Source organism: Macaca fascicularis, chromosome 17 (genome assembly GCF_037993035.2).
Source record: "Macaca fascicularis isolate 582-1 chromosome 17, T2T-MFA8v1.1".
NCBI lineage: Eukaryota > Metazoa > Chordata > Mammalia > Primates > Cercopithecidae > Macaca > Macaca fascicularis.
This window is the reverse complement of record NC_088391.1, coordinates 30,072,034-30,095,657: the sequence shown is the minus strand read 5'-3', so window position 1 is coordinate 30,095,657 and position 23,624 is coordinate 30,072,034. Positions and strand designations below refer to the sequence as shown.

Genomic DNA, 23,624 nt, shown 5'->3' with positions numbered 1-23,624 from the left:
ATCTATCTGTCAGACTAGTGGGAAGATATGATGGATGAGATATGACATGGGATGATACCAAAGATATAAGATAAAACAAGTATAGTACAGTAGATGCTCCCTAAATGACAGTAAAAACAAAAACTCAGGGTTGCTTTCTTAGTTGAAACCATTGAATACAAATAAAGTTTAAAAATCAGCTACAACAATATGAAATAGTCATGTCTTTGTTAAAAGGGTAATCTTTTCTAAGCCTGTTTCAATAAAGAATAAATCTAATTATTCAACAGTAATGAGCATACTCATTTAAGAGAAATAAAATACCGTATGTCTCTACTACTAGGTATTTGCTTTATAAGAACTCTGAAAAAATATATATATATAGTTCTATATGTACATATTGTTCTATATATAGTTCTACACACACACACACACACACACACTCCCAAACTAATAAAACACTTAAAAAAACCAACTAACTCAGCAGAATTTATCATCATTAGTTCTAAAGCATCTGGATTCTCAGTACTAAAATGCAGCTCTGGCAGCAATTAGAAACACAGTTACATAAGAAGACAACAAAAACTGTTTCAAAACTCTGTTCTTGAATTCAATATTTTATGTAGAATACAAGCAGATAATCAAACTTAATCATAAGATGGGATAACCATGCGGGGATATAAACCACCAAAAGCAGACCCCAGGTTTGCTGCTGGGATATTCATTCACTTCCTTTTTTCCATTCTCCTCTGCTCTCAAGTGAAAGTAACAATTTGCCTTAGTATTACATAGAAAATGATTGCCGTCTGGTGACCACCTGACGTCAAAAAGTCTTCAGTAAGAGATTTTCATTGTCAATGTAGAACTGAAAGTTATCATTTGACCCTTCTTAAAATTGCTCATGGTTCTGGGATAGTCATTATCCAACCAGTCATGACTAGACAAAGAAAACTATTTTAAGAAAGTCAACATATAGTTCATTTGCTTCCTCTGGTACCAAACCAAGCTAAATATCTAAAAAAGGAAATAATGTACAATATGTAAAGCTTACTTTACGGCCAGGACACTAAATGGCAATATATAGCCAAGCCCAGAACCTTAATATGTAGAGTACTGGTAAAAGCACTAGACTTAGAACAGAAGATCTTGAGGATAAGTTACTATCTCTCCATTTAAAAAATGAGATGATCTGTCTAAATAACCTCTAACATCCCTTCTTCTACTTTTAAAACAAAATCTATGGTTTCATCCATCCATCCATGGATGCATCTATCCACCCACCTATCTAACCATTAATCATCTATCTCAATCCCTCATCTTCTATTGTTAAAGCCAATTAAAGACACTGACAGCTGGTAACTCAGTATGGCAAAGGTGCTGTCCACCACTCCCAGAATAGCAGTAGCCAACTAGCTATACATGCAAGGCAGATTCCTGCAAATCAGATTGCCTGAATTACTATCAATCACAAACAGGCCACTATTCCTAATTTTTATTTATGTAATGACTAAAGCCATATGTATACCCTGAACAAGGGAACAACGAATTGGAGTTTAACATCAGAATAATTTCTGTCTCACCATTTGAGATTGTTAACTGTATTATATAGCTGTCTTTATTCAACAATACATATAAAAATAACAGGACTCTACTTGGAAAAGAAAATAATATACCTTTTTGAGATTATGAAAGAATAACCTAAAAGAAAAATTGCCAAGCAAATCAATTTTCATCTAAAATCAAAGTATATTGATCCCTGTATCAGGAAACATGCGTCTTGAGAGGAAATTCAAACAGATGCAGCCACTGGAACAGTACAACTGTGTCGCAGGAACAGTATCACAAAAAGGTTATGAGTGTGGGCTTGAGAGACAAGCTCCATAAATAGCTCAGCTTTGCCATTTACTAGTTGCGAGACTTTGGACAGGGCCTCAAGACGCTCATTATGAAATTTACTGGGAGGGTTGGATGAGATCATGTTTGTATAGTGGCAACTTAGCAAAGGGCCTGGCACACAACACACCCTCAATAAATGATAGCCAGGGTTGTTACTACTATCAGTGTAAAAGAAATATTTGCTGAATAAATAACTTAAGTATCAATGAATAACAGAAGTAACCTATCGTAGAAATATTCTTTGCTTCTGAAACAAGATGCACACCTGCCACAATGTATACCAGGCATTGGTAGGAATATGAGGCTTCTGTGACATTAAGATTTTTAAATCTTAAGATAGGCATTTACAAATAAGCAACTTACTCCAGACAAAAATCATTTCTGATAAAATGCTTTACTTACCTTCCTTGTCAGTGGAAACTTGATCACCAGAGAAAAATGCAGTTGACTGTACCCGGCAACTGACATTTACATTATTGGTTTTTAATGCTGCTGTAGTTTGGTTAACCTACAAAGCAACCAAGAGGGGAAAAGCAGCGTATTTTCAACTGAACTTTAGAAATCTATGACTTCATAGGTGGCCTTCAAACCACTTAAGAGATCTGCAAAGATGTATTTGAGAACCTAGAAGTATCTTCACCAGACGCCAGAAGATGAGAAATGGCTGCCCATTTGAAGAAAGGCTGAGTGGCAGCAGTATCTCTGGATGATCTCACTACATGGACTGCCATGGCCTACACAATATGAGAGGCAACATATTGTGATAACTGAGAGCTCTGACTCTGGAGTCAGGCCGCTGGGCTTGGCTCTGTAACCACGGCTAGTTACTTAACCTTTCTGTGGCTCTATCTGTGAAATGGGGAAAAAAATAACATCCACCTCACAGGACTACTGTGAAAATTAAATAAGGTGATATATGTAAATAAAGCCCTTAGAATAGAACCTGGCATAAAATTTATATGTAATAATTTCCTAAATAGAATAATATAAATTTCCCACTTCCTAGGAAATATAATCAGTAAGTATAAACTCCTCTTCGCTATTCATATCCTTTTCCCTGGCTAAGAGCAAAAGTAAACATCAAGGATTCTGCTCCGCATTGATGCTCATTCTTCGTCTACATGGAATACTACTACTACTATATCACAAATGAAAAGTGAAACATGGCACTCTAAATCTTTCCACTACTTTGCACATTAGGAGCCTGATTATTCTACTGGACTCATTTCCAGCTTCTCAGGCTTCCAATGAGCCTGGTAACATGATATGACAAATAAACATGATTAATTTATTATTTATTATTATTTATTATACTTTAAGTTCCGGGATACATGTGCAGAACATGCAGGTTTGTTACATAGGTATACAAGTACCATGGTGGTTTGCTGCACCCATCTACCCATCATCTAGGTTTTAAGCCCCACATGCATTAGATATTTGTCCTAATGTTCTCCCTCCCCTTGCCCCTGACCCCTGAAACGGCCCCAGGGTGTGATGTTCCCCTCCCTGTGTTCATGTGTTCTCACTGTTCAACTCCCACTTATGAGAGAGCACATGCGGACAAACATGATTTTTCACACAGAAGATGGAAGAGAATCTTAGGAAACAGTACTATAACTACTGGTATGCACTGATCTTGCAAAAACTTTATCATTATTCTATCTGGTTTAGTGAGATTCTTAATCAACGTGAGAGTACATATTATCCTTAGACCAGTGGCTTTCAAAGTTTTTTTTTAAATCACAACCCCATGGTAAGAAATATACAGCAATCCAATACTTAAACACATATAAATATGTTTCATAGAGCCATACTTAATACTTGCCCTTCCTCTGCTATATTTTAATACATCCCATCCCATCCCATCTGTTTCATTGCAAGAGAAATACTGGTTGTGACATACTAAATTGATTTGCAAGTCACTGCCCCAGTCCTTCCATTAGGTCAAGATTCTTAGAATCACTAAGATACAGGCTTTGCCTGTAAGACGACCCCTCCTCAGCATCCAGACCCTGAAAGTGGGACATACGTCCTCTAAACCTGAACACCTTTGCCTGGCTGTGTCCCTGGGTCCCTTTGCCTGGCTGTGTGGGAGCAACATCACCCTTGGAGACACCTGCAGGACTGACAATGGCCAACAAGTGCCAGGCCTGGTATCCTCTTACTTGGAAGACTCAAATCTACACCAACAAATTATTTTATTCCATAGTAGGATCAGGGAGAAATGAGAATGCAGGTCATGAGAAAACATAAAGTTAACTTCAGAGATACACAAGTTAGGGAGGATTGAAAAGTCAAAGCCTTCTTCTCATACTTGGTATCTCTACACAATTTTCCTCTTTTCATGGAATATACAGGATGGTCTCTGGATTCAGACTTACTGCCTTCTCTGAAAATTTCTTAGAGAACTGAATTTTTTTCTTTTACCACAAGGCACTAGAGAGGAACTATACCTTTTTTCCCAGCCACTTTAATGTCTTCTCTTTGCTGTACTTGTAATATTTCTTGTTGTCTATTTCTGGATTACATTAAAAGAAAAAAAAAGACTCAGCACAATGAATTTAAAAAATAAACTCATAAGGTTCTATCATATACAAGTTAACCATTTAAAAATATTTCATAAGTTTATATTCTTGAAAAACTTAATTTACAAACCTGAGAACATACTTGAAATGTTTTTTTAAATGTTAGTAGTAGTGTGGCTACCTCAGGAGTCATCAACCACTAAATGAGTAAGAATTTAAGGACACCTTCCAATTATACACACAACTCTGTAGAAAAGGTAATTTTAAAACCTCAGCAAACAAATGTGAAAGGAAAATAAATCTTGGTGATAGGGACAGGAGGCAGGGAAATTCTGGGCAGAAGAGGGCCAGTCCCTAGCCACGGCCCCACCCTCAAGCCAGACTAAATTGTGTATTCAGTGGAAGGCTGATCAAAAAAATGCAACCTTTTGTCTCTTCTCTATGTCTAATGTGGAAGCCCCCACTTTGAGTTGTTGCTGCCTTACTGGACTAAACCAGTGTACACCTGACACATATTGATGGCTCATGTCTCCCTAAAACATATAAAAGCAAACTGTATCCCCAACCACCTTGGGCACAGGTCTCAGGACTTCCCGAGGCTGTGTCATGGGTGCGTCCTTGACCTTGGCAAAATAAACTTTCTAAATTGACTGAGACCTGTCTCAGATACTTTGTGTTCACACTAGCATACTAAGCAGTCTTAACTGTTTTGAATAATTTTAAGCTCATCTCAATGTTTTCAATGAAACACTTTTTTTTTCTTAAAATAAAATGAAAATCCCAATAAAGAAAATTGAAACTAAATGCAGGTATCTATGAAGTTCACTACATACATTCAGGAAAAAAATCTTGGTAACTACTCAGTAGTGGCCTGGTGGGATTGGGGGAGCATTAAAAAAAGATCTATCTATCTTTTAACATATTACCAACATAATCATAGCTCTTTCAGAAGATTTAGATTTATGGTAGGCTCAACCTGGCCCTTTATGGGGATAAAAGTTTCACCTCTTATAAATTACACTTACTCTCTTCACAATCCACCCAGCCTTATATACCATGCCATTAAACCATGATTTCCTCTGCAACCTTTTTCATTCATGGGATTTCTTCTTTCTGTGCAATTAGCAAGGGCAGCACTTCCACTCCAGCCTCCTCTGTCCACGCAGGATTTATCTTTATGACCACTAGTAACCCTTGGGTATGATGTGAATTCACCACCTCTGAGTTATATAGAATGAGGCTCTTTCTCCCTTCCACCTTGTGATGGGAAATGGAAACTGTCCATTCAGGGGTCATTTTCTGCAGTCTGTTAAATTGTATGGGAGAGGGATTGGGAGGTCCCTGGCCTTAGTTCCTGTGAATTTTCTCCCTGTGTCAGCCTATGGTTGTCAATGCTGTAGGCAAGATGAGGCAGGCTGGATTGAGGGCTGGACATCTACAGCCATCTCCTCGGGACATGTCACTACAGTAACAAAAAAGAGGGACAGGTGCAAATAGCATTGTCAGGAGTGTGAGAATTCCAAGGTGCAATGTCTGCTGTTTTGGAGCCAGGACTACCTGGGCAAACAGCCTACTGTACACCAAAGCCAATGAGACTGAACTCAACTTCCTTGGAGACTATGCCCCAACCTATGTACAAACCAGGGGAATTCTAAGAGCATACAGCAATCACTAAATAAATATATGCTGTTGAATGGCTTTTAGAAGTTATATTCATTGCCTGAGGAATGAATGTAACTGAGGAATGAAAAAAGCAACTCCAAAAGAAGCTCACTGCTCAAGGTTCTCCAGAAAATCCTACCCTGATCTGGCATCTCACTTCTTTCTTGCATCTACCTCCAAATTTTCTGAAAGAATGTCTCCCACTCCCTGAGCCCCACCGGGAGGCTTCTCCTTTACCTCTGGGAATTGTTCTCTAAGAAGGGGCAGAGAGCACAGACTGAGCCATGCTACCAGGGCTCATGCATACCCCAGCACATGCTGTCTCCTTGGGAAGCTGCCTCGCTCTCAAAGCCTGTTTCCCCATGTGTAAAGAGAGGCTTTTTTCTCACTGGGCTATTCTGAGCATGAAATGTGATAATCCATACAAATCCTATCGCACAACACCTGCCACTTAGCAAATACATAATATTAGCAAAGATATCATGATGCAAAAGATGATTTATTAATAAAACATAAGAAACTAATGTTTATTCAGGTCTGTGCTAGGTACGTAATACACATTTTCTCATTGAATGGTCAGAATGAATCTCAGAATCAATTAAAAAACCATGATTTATCCCCATCTTTGAAGACTGGGTCTGAGCGACATGAAGTAAACTGTCCTAAGTCACTGAGGAAGTAGGCAAGAGCACCCAACTCCCACCCATGCTGACATCAAAGCTGTGGATCTGATGTTCACTTTACCAAGATCACTAGGTCTACACTTTCTTCAGTACCTCCTAACAACCGGTTTGTGGGAAAAACCTCTCCTCCACGGCATATATAAAATTGCTATTTTTTTATGTCTCTAATGACTTGTCTGATTCTTTTCCCAGCTCTGCTTCACCCTCCTCCAAAGCCAACTGTATCCTTTCATCTGGTGTGATCTCCTCCTGGCTCAACAAGACTAAACAAACTAACCGGGAAGCCCAAAGCCCTGAACTGAGGCTCCATGGGTCTAAAACCCAGTGGTTCATCTTCCTCCCACACCACTCTCCTGGATATCAAGGCCTAAACCTCAGAGCCAGTGCTCACGCCGGCCTTGCCTCCCACATTCCATCTCTCCATCCCATGGGAGGTAGCAAGTGTGGAGAGAAAAGGAGCCAATATTATTTTGAGGGAAAGGGGGAATTAAAAAAAAATAGTGTGTTAGAAATCAGGAGGCTTAGCTTCTAGTGCTGGATCAGTAAATATTTTTTTAAAAATGAATTTTATTTAGGTGTTCACACAATGTTCATGTTCACACAATGGACACACCCATTTTAAATGTATAATTCGAGGAGTCTGGAGAAATGTATGCAGTCATGTAAGCATCATCCCCAAAGTTCCCTGGAACCCTTATGTAGTAAATTCTCCCATGGCTACCCAGACCGCAGGTCACCACTCATCCATCATTACAGCGTAATTCTTGCTTTATTCTGGAATACCATAGAAATGAAATGATACAGTATATACTTTCTGTGTCCAACTTCTTTTGCTCAACATTATTTCTGTGAGATTTATCCATTTTGTTGCAGCTAGCAGTAGTTCCTTCCATTGTACTAGGGAGTAGTAGAACTCCTGAGTTGTAAGAAACTGTCAAGTGGCTTTATCATTGTAAGCCTTGGACAGCCAGGTAGGTAAGTTCCAACTATCCCACAACTCACAATCTCCTTTTTTTCTTAATGGCATTTTTCAAAAACAAAAGATAATACTTTTGATAAAATACAATTTATAATTTTTTTACAGTTAGAGGGTTTTGTGTCCTAAGAAATCTTTGCCTCATTCCCAAGGCAGCAAGGATTTTATCCTATGCTTTCTTCTAGAAGCTCAATAATTTTCATTTTTGAATTTAACATAGTGATCCATTTTGATTTAATTTTTCTGTATGAGGCGAGGATCAATGTTATTTTTCATATGTATACCAAATTCTTCCATCATTTGTTGTAAAGACTATCCTTTTTCCCATTGAATTATCTTCACACCTTTGGAAAAAAAAAATCAATTGACCATATAAGTGTGGGTTTATTTCTAGATTCTCTATTCTATTCCATTTATCTATACATTTATCTTATACCAATACCACATTCATTTTATTTTTATTTATTTTTTAAATTTAGGGACAGGGTGTCACTGTGTTACCCAAGTTGGAGTGCAATTGTGTGATCATTGTTCACTGTAACCCTGACCTCCTGGGCTCAAGTGATCTTCCCTCCCCAGCCTCCCAAATAGTTAGAACTACAGGTACATACCACCACAGCTGGCTAACTTATTTTATTTTATATTTTTATTATTATTTTTTTGAGACAGAGTCTCAGTCTGTCACCAAGGCTGGAGTGCAGTGGCACGATCTTGGCTCACTGCAAGCTCCATCTCCTGGGTTCATGCCATTCTCCTGCCTCAGCCTCCCGAGTAGCTGGGACTACAGGTGCCTGCCACCACACCTGGCTAATTTTTTTGTATTTTTAGTAGAGATGGGGTTTCACCGTGTTAGCCAGGATGGTCTCGATCTCCTGACCTCATGATCCGCCTGCCTCAGCCTCCCAAAGTGCTGGGATTACAGGCGTAAGACACCATGCCTGGCCCACAGCTGCCTAATTTTTAAACTTTCTGTAGAAATGGGGTTTTGCTATGTTGCTCAGGCTTGTCTCGAACTCTCAGCCTCAAGCAATCCTCCTGCCTCGGCCTCCCAAACTGCTAGGATTACAGGCATGAGTCATTGTGCCTGGCCCCCACATTTTCCTGATTATGGTAAGTCTTTAATTCAGTTTGTATAAGTTCTCCAAATTTATTCTTCTTTTTCAAAATTGTTTTGACTATTATAGGTCCTTTACATCAGGGCTCCCCAATCCCCAAGCCATTGACTGGTACTGATCTGTGGCCTGTAAGGAACTAAGCCACACAGCAGGAGATGAGTGTCGGGCAAGCAAGCATTACTGGCCGAGCTCCGCCTCCTGTCAGATCAGTGATGGCATTAGATTCTCATAGGAGAGAGAACTCTATTGTCAACTGTGCACGCGAGGGATCTAGGTTGTGTGCTCCTTATGAGAATCTAATGCCTGATGATCTGAGGTGGAAGTTTCACCCCAAAACCATCCCCCTCCCCACCCCATCCATGGAAGAATTGTCTTCCACAAAACCAGTTCCTGCTGCCAAAAAGGTTGGAGACTGCTGCTTCTGCTGCTTTACATAGTCATATAAATTCTAGAATCAGTTTATCAATACTTACCAAAAAAAGAAAAAAAAAGAAGTTGGCTAAGCATTACATTGAATCTATAGAACAATTTGGGGAAAATAGACACCTTAAAAATATTGAGTCTTCCAATCCATGAATATGGCCTATTTCTCCATTTAGTTAATTTTTCTTTAATTTCTCTCAGGAATATTTTGTAGTGTTCAGCATATTGGTCTTATACATATTGTGTTACATTTAGCACTAGAATGTTATTTTTAATGGTAGTATAAATGGTATGTTTTTATTCCATTATCCAATTGTTCACTGCCAGTATATAGAAACACAACTAATATTTGTATATTGAGCTTGTATCCTGAAAGCTTGCTTATCAATTCTAGTAACTTCTTTTGTAGATTCTTCCGGATTTTTTCATACATGACAATATTGTCTATGAATAAAGACAGTTGTACTACTGACTTTCCAATCTGTATGCCTTTTTCTTATCGTATTGCACATGCTAGGACATCCACCACATGGTGAATAGAAGTGGTAAGAGCAGGCATCCTTCTCTCGTATCCAGTCTTGGGGGAAGACTGTGTTCAGTCTCTTACAATGAAGATGATGTTAGCTGTGAGTTTGCCATAGATGCCTTGGAAGTTCCATTTTATTCTTCCTTTGCTGATAATTTATATCATGATTGAATTTTATCAAATACCTTTTCTGTGTCTTTTCAGATAATCATACAATTTTGTAATGCATAAATATGGTAAATTACACTAATTGATTTTCTAATGCTCAACCAATTGTGAATTCCTGCAATAAACCCCACTTAGGTTTTACATATTTAATTTTTAGATATTTGATTTTCCAATATTTTCTTAGGATTTTTCAGTCTATAATCATAAGGGATAATGGTCTAATTTTTTTGGTAATAATTTTGATTTGGTACTAGGGCAATTCCAGTTGCATAAAATTAGTTGGGAAACATTCCTTCCTCATCTATTTTCTGAAAGAGTTTGAGCAAGTGTTATTTCTTTGACTATCATTTCTTCCTTAAAGTATAGTAAAATTTATTAGTGAAGCTAGCTGGGTCTGGAGGTTTTTTTCTCAACTTTCATAGAAAGTTGACACTTGCCAGGAAGTTAACACTCCCTGGCAAGATGATTACTATATCCCAGAAGGCTACACATGGACCCAGTGTATAAATTACTGCTTATTTTTGAAATTTACAAATTTTGAAAAACAAGGAGGTTTAAAATATTCATGAAGGCCACAGACTACCCATAATTATGAAAAATATCAAAGCATATTAATTTGTGTCCTAAATTTAATATTTGTGAGAGTCAGTGAGTTTGATAAAACATGCATATGCTGGAAAGGTTTCTTTTCCCTTATGTGCCTGGTGCCTATAAAATGGATTTCAAACATCTGGAAAGACTGGGTTTACAAAATAAAGATGGAATAAAAGTGAGTTCACAGTTAAGTAACATGTTCAGCAATTGGGTAATCGGCTCACAAACTTGAATTTCCCTGATGTATTGCTGAACTGCCTCGAGCACATTTTCACTTCTACTTTCTCAATGTTTTCCATTAACTGACAAACTCGTATGATCGCTTTCTTCCCCTGCTTCCTAGGGAAAGAAACTTGGCAATTGTACTTGGGATATTTTAATCAGGTAAGTTTTCCTGGCTCTTCCTGTTAATCACCTCAGACAGTGCACTGCAGCTTGTGCTGGCAATATGAAACAAAGGGTTACATTCAAGATAAGGTTTGTGACCCTTCATTAGTCCTTTTCCCATACCATCTCTCCACTGAATGTGCACTTCTTTGGCAAGAAACCTGCTCTGAGCCCCACAACGAGCAAACAGAGACACATCATTTCTTTCACTAATAAAGTAGGCAGGGCTAAAGTCACAGCCATCATCATTCAGGGTACAAACAACCATGGCTAGGTTCATTCACCAGAGAGAAGGCAAAAGGGGAAGATTCTCACAGGCCTCACAGCCTTTACCAGGTCTTTAATGCCACAGATGTTTAAGACAGCATCTGGAGTTTAATATCAAAACAGCTAGCTGAGGAATTTGAGTATTTCAGGCTTTACTATATCTGCACAAGTGCCTATGGAGAGAATGGAAGTTAAAAAACATCGCTTTCTTCTTTACCTTTACTCCCTATCATGGATAGTAACTGACCACTCTTTAGTAGTCGTCTTTCTTATTTAGAAATCTAGAAATGAATTACAGAGAATGGAAGCAAACACTAATTTATAAATGGACAATAATCCACATTCAAATAAGTAGCCAGTACCCAACGCAGTCACTAGAAGAAGGCCCATGGGGTCACATAGTGCCTAGAAGCTCTAGGAAGTTCCCTGGAGGAATAAGAATGGACATTTCCTTAAGCTATGGGAGTTTTTTCTGTCTCCTTCCCTGTCTCTCTCTCCTTTTGCCACACAAAGGGAAAATATTAAGAGGGAATATATGAGATTAAAAAAGAAAAATCAAAGCGAGGCATGGTGGCTCACACCTGTAATTCCAGCAGTTTGGGAGGCTGAGGTGGGAGGATTGCTTGAGCCCAGAAGTTGGAGACTGGCCTGTAAAACATAGTAAGACCTTGTCTCTGCTAAAGATAAAAAAACTTAGTTGGGCATGGTGGTGCCCACCTGTAGTCCCAGTTACTCTGGAGGCTGAGGTGAGAGGATCACTTGAGCCCTGGAGTTCAAAGATGCAGTGAGCCATGATGACATCACTACATTCCAGCCTGGGTGACAGAGTGAGACTCTGTCTCTAAAAAAAAATTAAAAGAAAAATAAATTTTAAAAGAGTCAAGTTTTTGGCTGGGTGCAGTGGCTCACACCTGTAATCCCAGCACTTTGGGAGGCCAAGGTGGGTGGATCACTTGAGGTCAGGAGTTCGAGACTAGCCTGGCCAACATAGTGAAACCCTGTCTCTACTAAAAATACAAAAATTAGCCAGGCGTGGTGGCGCCCACCTGTAGTCCCAGCTATTTGGGAGGCTGAGGTGCGAGGATCACTTGAGCCCAGGAGGCAGAGGTTGTAGTAAGCCAAGATTGCGACACTGCATTCCAGCCTGGGCAACAGAGGGAGACCCCGTCTCAAAAAAAAGAAAAAAAAATAGAGTCAAGTTTTTATTTTCACATGAAACACTACACATACACGCAGACAAATGCTTATAGAGTATTTTGGAAGTGTTACATACACAGCTATAAGAAGGAAGGCAAAAGAGTTGCTGTCAGACAGACATAGGTTCAAATCCTGGTTCTACCACTTCAAGTTCTATAGTGTCAGTCAAGTTACTTCAACTCTTTAAGCCTCGGTTTCCTCATTTGTGAGAACGCAGGTTATAATATATAATGAAAGAAAATTACTGCAAGGACTACATAATATATGTAAACCAATAACCAAAGAAGTTTTGCCATCATACAAGTACATGTACTGCACTCGCCTTGGACTCTATGGCAGTGGTAAACTTCCGAATGCTGATCCCTGTAGATCTTCATGGAAAAAGATGTTTATCTCAGTACACTGTCCCTGTACACAGATCTTCCATAAAGAAACATATTTCACATATTTATGTTTTGGGTCAAGGGGTAAAGCAAGTAACGTGAAAATGCTTGTATGTATTTTGATGAAAAGGTCTTTTTGAGGATGAGGCATTTGAGAATCTTACTTATTTTTTCCCCTCATTTAAAAATCTTTTTGAGAATGGGCATGGTGACTCATACCTATAATCTCAGCACTTTAGGAGGCTGAGGCGGGAGAATCCCTTGAGTCCAGGAGTTCAAGACCAGCCTGGGTAACACAGAGAGACCCCGTCATCTCTACCAAAAAAATCCAAAAAAATTAGCTAGGCGTGGTGGCTTGCACCTGTGGTCTTAGCTACTCAGGAGGCTGAGGTGGGAGGATTGCTTGAGCCCCAGAGATTGAGGCTGTAGTGAGCCGTGATTGTGCCACTGCATTACAGCCTGGGCAATAGAGCAAGACCTTGTCTTAAAAAAATAAAAAATAAAACTAAAAATCTTTTTGGTTCTGTTTTTAAACCTTCCATTATTTTGAGATTCACAGGCTGCAGTTTATTAAGGGAAGAATTTGATAAAAAGAAACTGCCAAACCTCTAGAGATTGAATACATCTTTTACTGCGTGCAATTTATTCTAACGTATTTTATGTTTTGCCTATCACTTAAAAATAAAGAAAACAAATTGACGCCTAGAGTTTTCGAAATCTGGCAAATATAAAGGCCAATAATATAGCTACTTTGAAAATGGAAGTGCAGAACTTCCAAAAGTTAGGCAATATTGAGAAGCAAAGGAGACTAAGACAGAAGTTCAGATAATGATGCAATAAATGGTCAGGGGTTCAGTGTACAAGAGGGAAGGGATGACACGGAGACAGCTTCTTGCTCTCGGCTGCAGACTGTAAGGAAACAAATGCTGAGGCACTAACACTGTTTCTAAACCCAGATTTCTGGGTTTTAAGATGATTGTTCTTATACAGCTAATAGCAGAATTCTGGACAATGAGTTAACTGCATTTTCAGCTTGTGTTAAGTTGACAAAAATTAACATGGCTTAATTAAATTATTCTTCATTACTTTATCTTTTAAAAGTGGTTATGGGTTACTTCATTTGTCACCCACAAAAAGATTGCTGTCCTCTGCCAAATTCAGCATCAGAGAATATCTTTAATGGAACTGCTTTGATAAAACCTTGGCACCACACATCCCTCAGTTCCAAACTGGAGCTCCAAGTGTGGCCAAGTATGAATTTACTGGACCCCTTAAACATAAAATGCAATCAATAGGTTCTCCTCTTTCCCACCGTAAGCTTACACTTCTTGGAATCACCACTTTCGTGGTCCCAGAAGAACTGTTATAGTTGGCCAAACCATCTATGACCCAAAACAGCCACTACTTATCAGCCCAACATTCTGGTTCCCACACTTTGTTTCCATATTAACTCTGAAACTACTTGGATGATTTTTTGAGACACTGAAGTCAAGTTTTTACACTATTTCTAACCTGTCAAAACACATTCACACACACTGCCTTACTTTCCCTTCTGAAAAATTAAATGAATGACAGTTAAAATGCATCTCTTCATTACCCTATCCTGCTTCTCCAGCCCATGTTCCCTGTGTCCAGGATCCCACCACTACACATCCTTTGGGTCAGGCACAAACCCAGAAGTCACTCTTGACTCCTCCTTCTCCTTGACCATCACCCAACCACCAGATGCAGTTGGATCCATCTCTAAATGGCTACTTTTTTCTTGTTCTGTCTCCTAAGATCAAGGCCACCATTATCTCCTGTCTGGATCACTGCAACAGCCTCGGTGGACCTGGCTTCTCCAATATACTCTCCACACTGCAGACTGCCATGCTTAAAACTTCACACACACTCCACTAACATTAAGCAAAGTTCAAACACACACAGTGCCCTTTACCATCTGGACTCATGCCCAGCATTCCCGCCTCATTCCTTACCAACCTAAATCCTTCCCTAGCATCCTATACTTTGAACTTCTTGGAACTTCTTGAACCTGACAAACTTTTCCATACATCTAAGCCTCTGTTAAACTGCTTCTCTGACTATCCTTCAGTACTCCATAAAGCGGTCATTTCCCCCAGGAAAGCAACACAACATCTACCCACCTGCACCCCCCACCCAACCCTGCCAGATTAGAAACCTGTCCTGTGCATCCCCAGCAAATTCAGAGTTCACTTCCGTTACACTGTGCAGGCACTGCTCAGCTTGTCATTGACCCCCGTCAGACTGGGCGCAAAGTGAAGAAAAGGATTATGTCTTATTCATAAGTACCTAGAGCTTAGCACTAATGTGCAACATGTGCTTTTGGAAGGTGCTTGATAAATGCTTCCATCTATTAAGGTACAGGTTTTATGTAATTTTACAATGAGAAATCTGAGGCAGAAGGCAGCTGAGTGACTTGCCTGATGTCACAGAACTAGTTCAAAGAAGAGGTGAGACTGAAGGCACACCTTGTGATTCCTGCCCTGTGGGACATAGCACTAGACTGCCATGGTTGTAGTTTCAAAGACTAAACACTCTAAAGCAATAGAGGAACGGTGCTGGCAGTGTTAGCAAATCTGAATGACAACTTTCCCTATGGTGGACACAGAATAAGCCTTACATTCAGTGGGCCTGTAAGCAGCCACATTCTTAGGCAAGGTCCATCCTTTCTACCAGCCATAAATCTTTAAGTTATACCATACCTTTTTCCTCTGTCACATGGTGAAGTAACTTCTCAAGTCCAGGAAGTTTCAGCAACAAGATGCAATTTGGAAACATGTTATCTACCACAACTTGATCAAGGGGCTGAAACTTCCCCTGAAAAAACACTTTAGTTAGCTGGAAAGCAAGCATTTCATTCAACAAAGACATTCAGAAAAAAAGAGAAAAAGACACATTTACTCATGACTGGGCCTTTAAACTTAGTGCAGAGCCACCTGTTCCATCTAAGGAATCCCTACAATGGGACAGGCTCTAGGACGGACCCCAGCTCCCTTTAGGAAGCGCCTGTGAGCACTGGGGTCCCACGCAGCACACCATCTACCTCAGGTGTACAGTCCCCAAATGAAATGGGGAACAAAATCAATCTATAAAAGCACTGGAAGCCACAGAAGCTTGCAAAGATGGTGGAGACTGCCTGGGGCTGGTCCAACCCATTCAATTTGAAGAACCAGCTGTGGTCACAGAGCAAGAGTCCTGACTATCACATTGGAACAAGCCCAGACCAGGCCCAGACATACATCTGCTTCCCCATCGTCACTCTAGGGATGATGAAAGAAGCACCCACCACAAAAAGAAAATTCAAAAGTGAATCTACCCCTGTCAGAGCTGCCTGACAATGCTTCCAAATTTAGACCAGAATAAAAGAAAAGACAGCCAGAGGGAGAAGTCCTGGGAAGCTGCAGACAGGCCGAATCAGGCTCAGCCACAGAAGTTTATACGGCCTCGTTGTCAGTGGGCCAGAAGTGCAGACCATATGGATTCATAACATCATTCTTTGGAATTAGGTCCAGTTTTTCTTAACTGTACTAGTAGCAAGTAGAGGTGAAGTTTGTCTAAATTAAGGTATTAGCCCCCTGATTTGGGGACACCAGATTGTACCAGATGTATGGTCTTGCCCATGCCCCACTTCTAGGTCGCTCTATCTCTCGTGTACTGACAACTTCTCCTGAAGACACAAAAACTGTGTCTGATCAATTTCTGCAAATGCAGCTCTCTTGGGTTTTAAGGGTAAAATCTTTTCAATCATTTGGGAGCACATGTGATAGCTTGCCATACTTTCTCTTAGGTTAACTAGTGCCATGAACTATCTCAATTTAAATATTCTTTTTCCTTCAAATAGTAAGAATAATGCACAGATTTTTCCCAAGTCTTACTGTCTTTAGATTCCTACCGTAAATCTTTAGTCTTCCATGATCAATCAATATGTTAAATATTTGACTACTCTAAAACAATATTTATATGTAATGGACTACCACACAGTCATGATATAAAATAATTTCATAATTAACTAGTGTTTCATTCTTATTTTTATTTACCGTATATACATTGAAGGAAATGCAATAAGCAACCTGCCTTGACTATAAAGCTAGTAGCAGTGGGATACCCAGAAAAAAAGTTATTTTTACTGATGTTAAAATAAAGTTTAAAAGAAAAGGTCACATTTCAAAAGTGTGTATCATAATTTTTAACTTAATAGGAAATGATCATATCTAAAATGCAGAGAAGGAAATACCCAAACATCTCAAGTATTACTTTAAAGGGCATTTCTGGCACTTGGGAAGACGTGTTTGGGAAGTATGACAGTTTAAAATGAAAGCCAAAGACCATCCTGAACAGCATTTCTGCTTCATTCTGCACCTGTCAACGTGAGCTCCAGAGCACCCCAGAGGCGCCCAGAGTGCCAGGATAGGGTTAATCCCCCAGAGTCATGGTCCTAATGGGAGATGGAGAAATGCTATCAAAAAGGGGAGGGGAGCCTTAAGTGCAGATCAATACATGTGCTGAGGCTGGTTGGTGTCTTTCTGCTCATTAATTTATCCCAGAAAACACCACATAGGTGAGCCACTGAGGTTTTCAAATTCCTCACTGAATATTCCCCAGGGCCTTCCTGGTGGTGATTAGGACCATTTCTGTTCCTTAGAGACATGAGGCTTACCAGCCTCACAGCTTGTGTGCCCTCGTTATACTGGCCATCACAGTAGCTTCCAGATCAAGGGACACATGATTAAACGAAGGGATAAAACTTCACTAATCCACAGTGAAGGGCAGAGGGCAGGGAAGGAGGAGGCTAAAAGAGGCTAAGCTGCATCAAGAGAAAGCATGCATTGATACTTTATGACTTTCAGCATTTATAGCAACTTAAATTAATTTACCTACCAAATGGAGGTTTCAGGAATTTGGTCTAAGGATTAAGCAAGAAATTTGTAAGTGTTCAAACTTTATGCAAACATGAGAGTCCAAAAAAACCAGATTCTTCTAAGCAGTTTGAGTAACACTTATCACTTAAAATTATTAATTAGAAGATTTTCCAACTATGGTTGATGGATCCCTGGGTCATGAAGTACCCAAGCTCAAAGCTATTTTCCTAATACTGCTAAGATGCTATCTGCATTTTCACTGTGTGGATCTGCGCTGATGATTCAAATGCAATGGTGGGTAAAACTGCTGGCTCCTTAGCACGAGTCTGCTGGTGGCACCAGACTGTCCTAGTCATCATTTGGATCCTCATTGCCATTTATGTGCAGTTTAAAAAATGCCAGTATCACTTAAGAATATCCTTGAGTAAGTAGTAAAAGCAATTAATTTTACTTAAATCTTGAATCTTGAACACAAGTCTTGTAAATTATCTGTGATGAAAGTGAGGTATGGCTAAAGGCCTTTGGATGCTTAACCAAAGGTAAGCTGATTACCAGGAAGAGCATGTTCTCCTGGGTCTGGCTTAGTTGCAAGCAGAACCAGCTGCTTTTTCACGGATACCATTTTTATTTGAAAAACCCACTATGAATTATGGTGATTCACGCCCGGTATTAGGCAGAATATGAATGAAGTGAGCCTGTTATTTCAAGGGAAAGATTGACAGTATTTGCAGCCAATAATAAAATTTGAGCTTTCAAGCAAAAATCAGAATTGTAGAATATTTCTATCTGCCACTATGACAGCTTCTCAATACCTAAAGAGCTTTCTGATGAGATCAGTGGTAACATTAACCAAAGGGAGAGTGTGTGTGTGTGTGTATAAAATGAGATGTGTCAACATTTGGAAGATATGCATAACTCAACAAATCAATATTTTCCAAATGACCAAAGCATGATGTTACAAAATCATACATGGGTAAAAAGATCCTTTATTTTTTTTTTTGAGACGGAGTCTCGCTCTGTCGCCCAGACTGGAGTACAGTGGTGTGATTTCAGCTCACTGCAAGCTCCGTCTCCCAGGTTCACACCATTCTCCTGCCTCAGCCTCCTGAATAGCTGGGACTACAGGCGCCTGCCACCATGCCCGGCTAATTTTTTGTATTTTTAGTAGAGACGGGGTTTCACCGTGTTAGCCAGGATGGTCTCGATCTCCTGACCTCGAGATCCACTGGCCTCGGCCTCCCAAAGTGCTGAGATTACAGGTGTGTGCAACTGTGCCCGGCCAAGAAAGATCCATTTTAAGTGCAAGATAGACCAATGGATTTTAATGTAACAGAGCATAAAAAGTTAACTGACAAAGTTTCAGATTCCACATTGCAACTAAACTTTAAAAAACTACCACTTGTTGATTTTTTAGGTAGTATTAAAGAAAAATATCCACAATAATCTAAAAAGGCTGTAACATTATTTCTTCCTTTTCTAACTACAAAGATGTACGGGGCCGCATATTTTTCATATAATCTCACCAAAATAACATACGGAAACAGACTGAATGCAGAATCAGATATAAGAATCCAGTTGTCTTCTAGTTAAGCCAAACACTAAACAGATTCGCAAAAATGCAAAAATGTCACATGCCTCATTAAATTTGGTTGTTTCAATAAAAAATGTGTTATTTATGTTAACATGTAATGGTCTTATTATTTTTAACTTTTAAATAAATAATTTTTAAATTTCTCAGTTTTAATTTCTAAGAGTGAGTATTGCTAGAACCCACAGAAACATAAGCTCTTTGGAACCCTTAATAATTTTAATTGTAAATATATCCTGAGACCAAAATATTACAGAAATTCTGGCTAAAATTATTACTATTAGTAAGCTGTGTCTTTATTTCTATTCCAAAGGTAAATTTTATCCATCTGGGATTCCTTAAGTCTCAACTAGCACATCCCCATTAATGAGCTTCTACTGGACCTGCCCCAGGTTACCTATTCCACAGTCTCTCACTAAAGAAGATACATTTTTCCTCTCCTAAGACATGTGGTCAATTTTTAAATACCTGTTTTGTATTTCAAGGGTAAGGAATACTTAATGATAAAGGAGTGTTAGTTGCTAGGCTTTGTCAAGCAGTAAGGTGCATAGCACAGTGAGTCAGGCAAGTCAGAGGTCACAAGCAAGCCAGGGGCAGACTGGATCAAGAGTAAGGTGCTGCTTCTCTGGCCTGTGCAGTAGTGCTCTGTCCTGCACTGGCCCATATATGACTCATGTTTTTTCTAGTTACTGTATTAGATCTGAAGATAGAATCCACCTTTGGATCATTAAAAGCAGAGAGAGGAGATCAAGCAAAAATAGTTGATTCTGTTTCCTCACTGTGGATGCCCCAAACTGGAAACTCACCTCCTTATCAGCCTTTATGAGGTAGTGGAGAAGCAGAAATAGAGGATCCACAGGTGTGGCGAAGTGGAGAAGACCTCCTGCAGATTACAAAAAGGACGAAGGGAATTAAACGCCTTGGAAAGACAATGTGGCTATTTCACCTTAATCTCAAAGTGAAAAACAGTGTTGAAAAATATGAGTGAAATTCCAAATTCAAATCTCTTCTTATACAGGTCTGAGAGTCTATGTGATTCTCTCAAAAGGCAGAATGTGCTCTATGAGATTTTACTCCAAAGAGCTTCAAATCCCTGTGTGGAGAGGAGAATCAAGACCCTGAAGTCGATCTTTAACTTTCCATTTCTTCTTTAGAAATCATTTTTAACACAGCCTCCCAACCCCCTGCAAAAAGAGGGGTTAGGAGGAAGCACAGACAGAATGAGAACACAGCAATGTTAGGAAACCTGTATAGTCAGTCTATCTATAAAGCTGCAGTAAAATGTAATTTCCTGTGCTTTTGAGGACAAAGCCATGGGAAAGCAGTGCCATTCTCTCTATACACAGTCCCTTCTGTAGTCTGTGGGCAGCAGGATGTGGGATGCTTTGAATACCCACTAACTGCCCCCACCCCAGAACAGGAGGCAGAACAGTTCCATTGGCCTACTCTTCCTTTAGTCAGCACTGTCCCCAAATTAAGGGAACACCACAAGAAACAGAACTTTGGTGCTGGGGGGTGTATGTGTGTATGGGGGTGGGGGAGCACGTGGGCAGGCAGGTATATGACAAAGCATTTTAAAGAAACTTTGTTAAGTTCGAGCCTATGTTAGAAGCCATATCAGTATTCAGTTTCAAGGAAATAACATGTTAAAAACACAAAGATCCTCAAAAGAGTTTCCAATCAACACGGTATGTGCCCCATGTACAAACCTAACTTCTAACTCAGGACGTGTCACCGTTTTAGGAGACAAATCAGAGTTGCTAGCTTAAAATTTCCTACCGTCTAAGACACACAGGAGATGACTTAACCTTAGTGCTCAAATGAGCTTTCCTTTCTCTTGATTAAACCTGCTCTGATGCCAAGGAAGGCTAAATCAGTGACCAGACTCCAAACCCCGTGACAGACCCACAACCCCACGTGTGAAGAATAGAAAAGCTGCAGTATGTGTTTAGTTATTGGAAATGCTTACACTAGTCACCTACCTGATTGAACTGACTGATTTATAAACCAAGAATGGTGTTTTTCCTTGAAAACTTTTACTTCAAACAGCTGCTGTAGACACATATTGAACAAGTAAATGGCTCCTTCTCCTGTTAAGACAAATCTGTCTTTTATTTGTAAGTTTTCTCACACACACACCCCCCAAAAGACTATCCAGTATCTCTGAGGAATGTTCCTAATACGAACATAAACATACACAGGTCTATTCTAAAATTTCCTTGATTCCAAGGAAAGCTTATAGCTATTATACATAGATGGTAATTTTCCAGCTCCATAATCCTCACTGGACTTAAACCAAAAAATCAAAAAGTGCAAGTCATTTATCTTAACTGCTACAAAGCCTGTCCTTAAATCCTCCATCAGATCAAGAGGGAATATCCATTCCTAAACTATCAAAACACAATAGTTCAGCCATATGACATGAGCTGGCACATGGGTCCCTGCCTCTGGGCAGTGTGTGGCTCTCCCCACACAGGGTCTAAGACAGGGACCAAGCCTATGGACCCCACAGGCCAACCCTAAGTGAGAAAGACAGACATGCTTGAAGCCATAGGGAGTGAGTAAAGCTTTATTCAACTGAATGAATTTTTTCCTTTTCTTTCTTAACCAAAAAAAAAAAAAAAAAAAAAAAGGGAGGAGGCAGAAGAGGGTGAAGACTGTGCACATCTGCATGTTTTATCACTTCAACTAATGAAAAAAAATTCTTTTAACCATAGCACAATCTCTGGAGACAAGGATGCTGCGTTTAACTCTATCTTCACCATATGCTGGGCACATGCCCTTGGGGAAGTTACATAAACCTTCCTGTGGCTGTTTCCACATCTGTAAAATGGGGACAATACTGAACCTCCTCATAGGGTTTTTTTATAAGAATTAAAAAAAGAACACATGTAAATTTCCTAAACCAATACTTGGCACACGGTAAGAACTCAGCAAATGTTAGCCTTTACTTTCCCACTGCCAATGTAGCAAATAAAAACATTTGTTCCTCTGTGGTCTATGAGCATTTAGATAAAACAGAAATTTTAAAAGAGGGCTGGCTTTCTCCTGTACCTGTACTTTTCTTAAATGCTTTAGAACCTTTACTGCTACCTAAAACTTCTCTTCAAGAAATATTTCTCACCTCAACTTAGTCTGATATATAACTAAGAATTCTAAATATAGCTGACCAATTACAGTCAATTTCATTTTGAAGAAAAGAACACTGGAGAAAGTCAGGAATGTGTTTCTTCTCTTGTTGCTTCTATTTACATGTCTCTATAACAACAAGGCACTACCCATTGGCCCTCTCGTACTTTTACTATTCAGTATTACTGTCACCAGGAGAAACCTCTAATATGGCAAGTATCAGGTGTCTATGCAAAACCTTATAAATTAATGGAAAAACAATTACACACAGAGATAAACACTATCACCCATATCACTCCATATTTTGAATACATTTTAATATTTTTGCCTAAAAAATGTGAAGACAAAACTGAAAATGCACTGAATATAAAGTTAAAATAAAATTGTTTTTCAATAAAATATGAATCTCTTCAATATACAATGCTTATCATTAAAAAAAATCATCCCCTGACAGAGAAAAAAAATGTACTACTTTTTGGTCAGAAGAAAATAGGGAAGTATAGCTAAAACTGAAACTAATCAAAATCTTGGCATGTCAAGTAAAAGCCTTCTGTTTTTGTTTTTGTTTGTTTAATTCTGGTTGTTTATTTTACTTTATAAGATAAAATGAATAAAAATGGAGGCTAATGTTGAATAACTACTCTAAGAAAAGTTGGCTTAAAGAAGCCAAAGAAAATTAATCTGTTTTTAAAGAGACTCAAACATGCTACTTTTTTGTTTTGCCAGTATTTCTGATGGCTGAATAGTTCTGTGAATTAAAATTATGAGAAGAAATTGTTTAAATTGCTTCAGTCAAATGAATTATCTGGGAAGACTAGTAATGTCATCAGCTTGTTTTCTTCTCGTCACGGTGCCATCTTAACTTTAAAAGCTATTCAGAAAGAGCAAAAGCAAGGACACAAAGACATAAAAGTATATATATTCAGTAGCCACAACATTTAAGAACATTCAAGTTACGAGAAGAGAACTTACCTGAACACGGGTTAACCAGTTTTACAAACATTAGCCCACTTTTCATCTTCTTTGAAGCATCTTTTAAATATTCTGAAAATAAACCATGAATATCTAAAATTAAAACACATAACTGCTTTGTTGCTCACCTTACTTTATCCTGTTTTCCTTTCTTCTACTTACACAACTTTTCTAAGATTTTTAACTCAATTTATCACTTACAAATGATGTGATCTTGAGCAAATTACCAATTTCTCTGCAAGCTGCAGTTGAATTTCAGGTAGTTTAAATTTAT

The 23,624-nt window shown here is 39.0% G+C and overlaps 1 protein-coding gene across 9 annotated transcripts in view; it reads right to left on the bottom strand.

Annotated features, from left to right (window-relative positions):
• Nucleotides 1–23,624, bottom strand: part of RNASEH2B (ribonuclease H2 subunit B) — a 63,515-nt gene that overhangs the window by 22,743 nt on the left and 17,148 nt on the right. For 3 of the 9 annotated variants that reach the window (XM_005585875.4, XM_005585872.5, XM_045377367.2), the window contains exons 2-7: nucleotides 23,351–23,422; nucleotides 21,232–21,339; nucleotides 20,056–20,132; nucleotides 15,505–15,619; nucleotides 4,329–4,393; nucleotides 2,278–2,383 (exon numbers count right to left, since the gene is read on the bottom strand). In XM_005585875.4, coding sequence (XP_005585932.1) covers nucleotides 2,278–2,383; nucleotides 4,329–4,393; nucleotides 15,505–15,619; nucleotides 20,056–20,132; nucleotides 21,232–21,339; nucleotides 23,351–23,422 — 543 coding nt within the window. Of the gene's footprint in view, nucleotides 1–2,277; nucleotides 2,384–4,328; nucleotides 4,394–7,277; nucleotides 8,066–15,504; nucleotides 15,620–20,055; nucleotides 20,133–21,231; nucleotides 21,354–23,350; nucleotides 23,423–23,624 lie in introns of those variants that run through there. The other 6 variants (XM_074022054.1, XM_005585874.5, XM_074022053.1 and 3 more) reach the window with 4 other exon arrangements.